This window comes from Callorhinus ursinus, unplaced genomic scaffold (genome assembly GCF_003265705.2).
Source record: "Callorhinus ursinus isolate GAN/ISIS: 27379988/994484 unplaced genomic scaffold, GSC_fseal_2.0 scaffold22, whole genome shotgun sequence".
NCBI classification, from domain to species: Eukaryota; Metazoa; Chordata; class Mammalia; order Carnivora; family Otariidae; genus Callorhinus; species Callorhinus ursinus.
Window position 1 is genome coordinate 1,808,036 of NW_027397084.1, and position 8,452 is coordinate 1,816,487.

The 8,452-nt window shown below is 53.2% G+C and overlaps 1 protein-coding gene across 1 annotated transcript; it reads left to right on the plus strand.

The window, feature by feature from the left end:
- The first annotated feature begins 789 nt into the window (after positions 1-789).
- PTCRA (pre T cell antigen receptor alpha) lies at positions 790-6,053 on the plus strand. The gene is made up of 5 exons (XM_025890398.1): positions 790-847; positions 3,404-3,436; positions 3,821-4,141; positions 5,018-5,062; positions 5,743-6,053. Exons 1-5 carry the CDS (start codon positions 790-792, stop codon positions 6,051-6,053), a joined length of 768 nt encoding a protein of 255 aa, XP_025746183.1.
- The last annotated feature ends 2,399 nt before the right edge of the window (positions 6,054-8,452 follow it).

Genomic DNA, 8,452 nt, shown 5'->3' on the forward strand with positions numbered 1-8,452 from the left:
GGGGCGCCTGGGTGGCTCAGTCGTTAAGCGTCTGCCTTCGGCTCAGGTCATGATCCCACGGTCCTGGGATCGAGTCCCACATCGGGCTCCCTGCTCGGCGGGAAGCCTGCTCTCCCTCTCCCACTCCCCCTGCTTGTGTTCCTGCTCTCGCTATCTCTCTCTCTCTGTCAAATAAATAAATAAAATCTTAAAAAATAAAAAAATAAAATAAAAAGAAAGAAAGAATGAATGAAATTCTGTTTTTAAACGTGTGGGTGCGGGGTGTTCTAACAACGGGGAAATAAGTGTGCTGGGCTTTTCGACTATCAGAAGGCCGGCCATCAGGAGATGGTTCCGGCCCTGACTGCCACTGCCAGCTGTGTGGCCTTGAGCAGGTCACTCAATCTCTCTGAGCCTCAGTTGCCTCACCCGTGACTTGGGGCCTACAGCAGGTGGGTGGACGGGAGGACCGGCTAAATGCACGGCTTCCCGTCCGGCCTGGTGCCCTGTAGCCTGTAGATGGCAGAGCCAGCGACCGGGGGAAGGCTCGGCCCACCGGGCCGCTCTTCCAACAGGAGGCAGTAGGGAGTGGGAGTGGCACCCTGAGTCCCCCGGCCCCTGAGAGGTCGGGGTTTGAGGGCCAGGGTGGAGGCGGGAGGGGCTCCTCAGCGGGGGAAACGGCTCCGGCTCCGTGGTGGAGCAGCTGAGCTGCAGCTGGGCCTGTGGCCCGGGAGGCAGTTTTGCGGGTGCCTCCTCCCGCAGCCCACACCTCAGGTCTGCAGCTGGCTCCTGCCTCCTCGCAGGAGGGCCATGGCCAGGACTTGGCTTCTCCTTCTCCTGGCCCTCGGGTGTCCAGCCCTGCCCACAGGTGAGTCCCCCTCCCTGCCTCCCGCTCTGTGCCCCATTAGTTGGCCCAAGCCCACTCGCTAGCTCTGGTCCTCTCTGGGTAGGGGTGGGATGCGGGGAAGGCAGGAGAGAGCCCTTTGGGGTCCCTGGGGAGGATCTCCCCAAAAGCCCCCCATTCGCTTCCCCATCGTATCTGCCTTCCAGCTCCGTCACGCTGGGGCCCCGAGTCCCGCTCCCTGGAGGCTGCAGTGTTGGTAGGTAGGGCAGTCACGTCTTGGAGGTACAGAGAACTAAGAGCAAGCCGATGGACGTCCGGAGAGGGTGGAGATGGGGTAGCCCAAGCGGGGACACCGCAGCACCGTGAGGTCCTCTCCTGTCCTTCCTGTCCTGGCCTCCTGCCCTCAGATTGCCCTCTTCCAACAGGGCTCAGGATGCCTCATGTTCACCCCCTGCTCCCCTTCGGGGGAGGCCGCAAGGTCCCCATGACCTCCCAAGGGTATTACCCTCAGTCCTTCAAGGATCAAGGATGGAGTCACAGGACTTGTGTTTAGAGGAGGGAATTCCAGCTCCATCTAGAAGCATGTGCATGTTTGCACATAGGTGGTGGGGGAAGGTCATCTTTTTGATCTAAAGCTGGCCCCCAGTATTGTCACAAGCTCTCCCTTGCTAGGGAGACAAACCACACCCATGTGGGGCAGGGAGAGCTCATGGCAAGAGGTCCGAGCTCTGAGGAGGAAGCAGCCAGGGTGAGGAGGAGCAATCCTGGGCAGCTTCATGGAGGAGGCACATGCTAAACTCAACCTGGGGAGTGTCTCTATCTGTCTCAAGTGAAGAGGCTCAGGAGGTCAAGGGTCCTGGAGCTCCCTCTCAGCTTTCTCTATCCCCTTCGTTTGCCATGTCTTATTGAAATTAGTATTGATAATAATACTTATTTACCAAGGCGTTTGACATTCATGATCTTTATTCTTCACAACAATTTTACTGGACTGCTGTTATTAACCTCATTATATTGATGCAGCAATTAAGACTCAGTAAATTAAGCGGACAAGTCAGGAATTCGACGAGCTCAGTCTGAGACCATGTCCCAGGCTTGATGCCCTGTGTCATGTAGCAAAATTTTAGTCATCCTTCCAAGTGGGGTGGTCTATGAGAGCAGGAATCAGAGACCCAAGTTCAAATCCTGAGTAGGCTACTTACCATCCACATGCTTCTAGATCTGTTCTTTGACCTTCGAGAAACCTTTCCTGAGCACTCCCCTCCAACCTCCCCTTAAGATCCTCTAGTGTCCTTTCCTGCACCCCGGGGTATTTCTTTTCTTTTTTTAAGATTTTATTTATTTATTTGAGAGAGAAAGAGACCAAGGGAGGACACAAGCTGGGGGCAGATGCAGAGAAGCAGACTCCTCCTGAGCAAGGAGCCCGACTGGGGCTCCATCCCGGGACCCTGAGATCAGGACCTGAGCTGAAGGAAGCCACTTAACTAACTGAGCCACCTATGAGCCCCACCTGGGGTATTTCTTTAGCCTGGCTGCATTCAACTCAAGGTGTGAATTTGTCTGTGGGATTTTTGTTTTTGGTTTTGTTTTTGAAGATTTTATTTATTTATTTGAGAGACTGGGGGGGAGGGGCAGAGGGAGAAGGAGAGAAAACCTCAAGCGGACTCCACCCTGAGCTCAGAGCTGACCCGGGCTCAATCTCATGACCCCAGTGTCATGACCTGAACCAAAACTGTGTGGGACACTTAACCAACTGTGCTCTCTATCTCTCTGTCAAATAAATAAATAAATAAATAAATAAATAAATAAATAAATCTTTTTAAAAAATAAAAAAATAAATCACATGGGTGATTATCACATCTGCCCTGTATTTTCCAGGATAGTCCTGATTTTCCACAATCTTATTCTTTTCAGTAAAGACTCGGAGCCCCGAGTGTAGAGATTACTTAAAAATAAAATCTTAGGGCACCTGGGTGGCTCAGTTGGTTGGGTGACTGCCTTCGGCTCAGGTCATGATCCCAGGGTCCCGGGATCGAGTCCCACATCGGGCTCCCCGCTCAGCAGGGAGTCTGCTTCTCCCTCTGTCCCTCTTCCCTCTCGCGCTCTCTATCTCTCATTCTCTCTCTCTCAAATAAATAAATAAAATCTTTAAAAACATAAAATAAAATAAAATAAAATCTTAAAGGGGCACCTGGGTGGCTCAGTTGTTGGGCATCTGTCTTTGGCTCGGGTCATGATCCCAGGGTCCTGGGATGGAGCCCCGCATTGGGTTCCCTGCCCAGCGGGAAGCCTGCTTCTCCCTCTCCCACTCCCCCTGCTTGTGTTCCCTCTCTCGCTGTCTCTCTCTGTCAAATAAAGAAATAAAATCTTAATAAAATAAAATAAAATCTTAAAAAAATGCTACAGACCTACAAAAAAGAACTGACAATGATGCAATAAACATCTATTCATATTCCACTCAGATTAACAAATGGTTTCAATTTTGCCATATTTGAATCAGATAAAAGAAACAAAAAGTTACAGATACATTCAAAGCCCTCTTTGATCTCATTCCAGATCTTATTTCCTTCCCTTCCTCCCCAGCGGTAACCACCCTCCTGAGGTTGGCACAACAAGGTAGTGTAAGAATTTGTTTATGCATCTGCTATCTTTCCCATGGGACTGAGTTCCTTGAGGGCAGGGGCAGTCTTCATCAGTGTTTTATCCCCAGTTCCTGGCACAGATAGGTTCAGACAGGATAGATGGGTGAGGGATGGATGGATGCCTGGAAGCATGGACAGATATACAGATGGAAGGTAGAAAGAATAGATGTCGGAAAGACGGTTGCTGGGGAAAGGATGGATGAATAGATGGGCAAATGCAAAGAGAGAGGATGGATGAGTGGGTGGAAGGAGAGATAGATGGACAGAGGGAGCAAACCCAGATGGAAGGATAGAAGCTTATTATGAGATGCTGGCAGGGACAGATCTAGCCCTCCCACAGGTGCGTGCTCTCTTACAGGTGTGGGCGGCACACCCTTCCCCTCTCTGGCCCCACCAATCACGCTGCTGGTGGATGGGAAGCAGCAGACGCTGGTGGTCTGCCTGGTCCTCGATGTCGCACCCCCTGGCCTTGAGAGCCCCATCTGGTTCTCAGCGGGCAATGGCAGCTCACTGGACGCCTTCACCTACGGCCCTTCCCCAGAGGCTGACGGCACCTGGACTAGCTTGGCTCAGCTCTCTCTGCCCTCTGATCAGCTGGCAGCCTGGGAAAACTTGGTCTGCCACACTGGGCCTGAGGCCGGCGACCGCAGCCAGAGCACACGGCCCCTACAGCTGTCAGGTGGGGATGGAGCCTGGGCCCCTGTGGATGCTCCCTGCCCCTCCCACACACTCTGGAAACAGGCTCTGGTGGGAGACAGGGCAGGCTCCCGTGGGGGCATGGAGGGTGTCCCTGTGCCAACCATCGGAATGAGGTTATGCCTGGGCTCAGAGCAGGGTGGCCTCAGGGTCTTGAGTCCTGGATTTGCAACTCCTTCAAATATCCAGCCTACAAATATCTCCTTCAAATCCAGGCTCTGATGCATGACTTCCAAAAGGTAATAATACCACCTCCCTCCTATTACCTAGGGTTGATATCTAGATTTATGTACCTAAGGTTAATATCTATATCACTCTATCTATGACATCCTACCTAGAAGAACCAAATGACAAATAACAAAATGCTATCATCTACTTATTGTTCACACTGTGCCAGGCACTGTTCGAGACACCTTACATTCAAGAAGTAGGTCATATTATTTCCCCAAATTTACAGGCACAGAGATGTTTAGGGGACACGTCCAAAGCCAGCTATTATTATTACTAGATGACTTCCTGTTTCTGGATTATGGTAGTTTTGGCATCTTCCAAATGGGAATGTTTGTTGAGTAAATGCCCTGTCTTTCAAAGAAGGCTGCTAAGAAAATCCAAGTCCTCGTCTAAAAGTGCCGAGAGACCTCAGCCTCCCCCGGGGGCACAGAGTAGTGGACAGTGGGGACTGAGAAAGATCTGAGTCCCTGAGAGGAATTGTAGCAAATGGGCTCATGTTTCCTGCTGCTGGTTCGTTTGTCCGTTTATGCAACTTGCCATGCACAGCTGCCCTGTGCCAGGCCTGGGGCGCAGAGCTTGGGTGGAGCACAGAGCCCATCCCGACTCATTCCCTTCTTCTTGGCTGCAGGAGAGGTTTCCTCAGCCAGGACCTGCCTCTGGGAGCGTCTCAGGGGTGAGTATTGGGGACCGGGATCTTGAGCCCTGTTTGGGTCTGGCCTGATGGTCCCACTGTTGTGTGTGTTTTGGGGGGGGCTTGGTGGGTGTTCCCTGAAGAGGCTGCCTTGCTGGGTTGGGCACTGACAAGCCTGGGCTTCAGTCTACCCATGCGTAAATGAGAGTGGATCCTCTGACCCCAGACTAATTCCTGGACACCAGTTGAAAAGTGTAGGTGACAGCTAACAGAAGGTTCCATGAAGCTCTCCTTGGGCAGCCCAGATGGATGGTGTCAACATCAGAGCCTTGGGAGACTGTCTGGGTGGTGGACAGTCCCACCACCCACCGGACAGAGAGAGTCCTAGTCGGGTTCTACTTCCTCACCACGCAGAGAATATGGGGCTGGTTACTCTCTGCGTCAGATGATAATTCCTGCTTGGCCTGCACCCCCCCTGGTTTGGGGGGTAATAAAATGAAGGCTAGGAAGTTATGTGTTATTACTACCAGGTAGAGCTGAGGTTAGACACCAGGGAGGACTTCCCCCGGCTCTGGGGCACGGCGGGGAGGAGGACCGGCGCGGGCGGAGGACAAGGCCCCTCCTCCCGGGAGAACAAGGCTCCTCCACCCGGGGGAACCTTCTCGGGCGGGAGGGGCTGAAGCCGGCCTCTGGGCCCCTGACGGCTCGTCTCCCTCCCGCAGGGGTGCGGGGCCAGGCGCTGCGGCTGGGGGCGCTGCGGCTGCTGCTCTTCAAGCTGCTGCTGTTGGACGTGCTCCTGACCTGCAGCCGCCTCCGCGCCGCGCCGTGCGCGCGGGGGAACCCCGGGCTGCCGCGCCCCCCACGGGCCCGCAGCCCCACCGCCGGCTCCCGCAGCCCCCCCGCTCGGCTTGCCCGCCGAGCCGGGGGGGCCGCAGGCCAGGAGCCCCGGAGCCCAGTCTGGGAGGAGGGGACGCTCTCTACCCACCGAGCTTGGGCCTGGTGCTCCATGAGCCCCCCCGTATTCCTTCCTTAAGCCTTGCGGTATTTGTGTGTGACCTGCCTCCTCCCGCAGATGGAAGTTTCTGGTGCTGGGCTCTGTCTCCCGCCTCGGACTGAGGTCTTCTGAGGGAGGAGGGTGGTGTGCCACGGGTACTGGGACATTTGAGGTGCAGAGAACTGAGAACAATTAAAGGAGAACTTAAATGATGCAAATAAAACATTTGAATTCATGTCTGCCCTGGGAGGAGGGAATTTGGCAGATTTTGAAAAGGCAGAAATCCGGGAGGGCTCCCTTGAGGAAGAGGGCTTCCTGAGGGTGAGACTCTGGGAACTGCAGAGTGATCCTGGGGTTTGGGGAGGACGCTGTCCTACCTCTGTCTCCTTCTCCCACAGCCAGGCATGAGAAGAGGCCCCCCCCCTCACCTCTGTCTCCTCACCTTGGCCCAGCCTCTGTGAGAGGTCAGGGTGAGGAGCCCAGGAAGCCAGGAAGGTGGGGTGCTGGGCCTGATGTGAAGCTTTGTACAGACTTGACAGAAATGAACGGGGGCCAGGATCCCAGGGTAACAGGATCATGTACAATGCCAAGAGTATGGATGTTAATTCCAAACTTAACACCTTATTAATCAATTAGGGGTCGTTATTCATTTAACAAATATTCATTGAGCATCAACCCTGAGCCAGGCACTAAAGAGATTTTTTGTTTCTTTTTTTTTTTTTTTTTAAGATTTTATTTATTTGACAGAGAGAGAGCACACAAGCAGGGGGAGCAGCAGGCAGAGGGAGAGGGAGAAGCAGGCTTCCCGTGGAGCAGGGAGTCTGATGTGTCTCCTGGGCTCGACCCAGGACCCTCGGATCATGACCTGAGCTGAAGGCAGACGCTTAACCGACTGAGCCACCCAGGCGCCCCTCTTTTGTTTCCTAAAGAGAGCTCTTGAGCTGATAATATACAAGTCCCCCACAGTAGAGTGTGTGGCCCGTTTCTCCAGCACTGGCAGGAGATCCAGCCTTTCCAGGGGTTCCTCTCTCCAGTAATCAACCCCCAGGAATCTCAGGTGCTTTCATGTGAATCCAGGGGTCCCCTGGGCAGCACAGGACAGTCTGCTGGACCAGTGGTGCTGCCTTCGTCTCCTTCCCCCAAGGTGGTGTTAGCGAACTATGCTCTATGCTCTAACATTCCAGCCGCTCATGGTGGCAATGCCATCTCCAGCTGCCCTGAGCCTCTGTGCCCTCTCAGCTGCTGTTCCATGAAAACCCTCCCTGTCTTCTCCACGGCCATCTCTCACTAGCCGATCAGGAGATGCTCCTGCCTCTTTTTAGATTCTTCAAAGAGGCGCATCCCACAACTCCTGGGGATGAATCGGACCACCATCCCCACATGGGCTGCTCCTTCCCCAGCACACAGACTGAGGGAAGGATAGGCTGGGATGGGGTGCGGGCATGTCCAGCCATAACCTCAGATTTTCTCTGGCCACTGTCTCTTCCCAGCCCTCAGCCCAGATGCTGAGTCCAGAGCTCCTGTGACACTAATTTGTGCCTCAGTAAATGTCCTCTCAGAGGTCCTTTTAGTCATTCTGGAAGCAGAGTTTCCTTTAGCTTCAACATCCCTCCTCCTCATGCTCCAATTCCCCAATCCTGCCCTGCCCCAGGCTCAGTCCCTACTGTGGCTGGCTTAAAGTTATCTCCCAGGAGGATTCCTGGGCCTGGGTAAATCAAGGGCTTTGGCCAGGCTCTGAGTCTCCCCAAGTCTTATGAAGCCTAGAGAAGAGGGAGGCCCTCAGAAGGGTGTCCTGATCCTGTGCGCTATAGAATTCTACATACCACAGCCCCTGCGTATCCAAAGTGCCTTGTCATTGGCACAATTGTTTTGAGCAAGAAGCTAAGATCAAGAAATAAGTCAAAAGTCTGAGCATCAGTCCTCCGAAGTCTTCATAAAATAGCGTAAATATCCAACCTCCAGGAAGGAAACATAAGGCACTGGGGAACAGGGCCTTGTGGACAAAAGTGCAGACAACTTCCCAGAAAAGCAAACTTGGGGTGTGTGTGTCCATAGGACACTGAGCTCAGGGGTAGTCTGAAGCAGCCCCGAAGACCCAGAAAGTCCTCCTCTTGATGACACAGCAGATGGGGGCCCCATTGATCATCTCCTTGTACCAGGCACCCTGTTATTGCTGGGGAGGTGGAAGGGAGTTACAATCTTTCATAGCCAAATCCCTGCTTTGCGGGAGCTCAGAATCCAAAGAAATCAGTAATAGGGCAGAAAAGAGGAAGGAAGGAAAGGAAGGAAGGAAGGAAGGAAGGAAAGGAAGGAAGGAAGGAAGGAAGGAAGGAAGGAAGGAAGGAAGGAAGGAAAGAAGGAAAGAAGGAAAGAAGGAAAGAAAGAAAGAAAGAAAGAAAGAAAGAAAGAAAGAAAGAAAGAAAGAAAGAAAGAAAGAA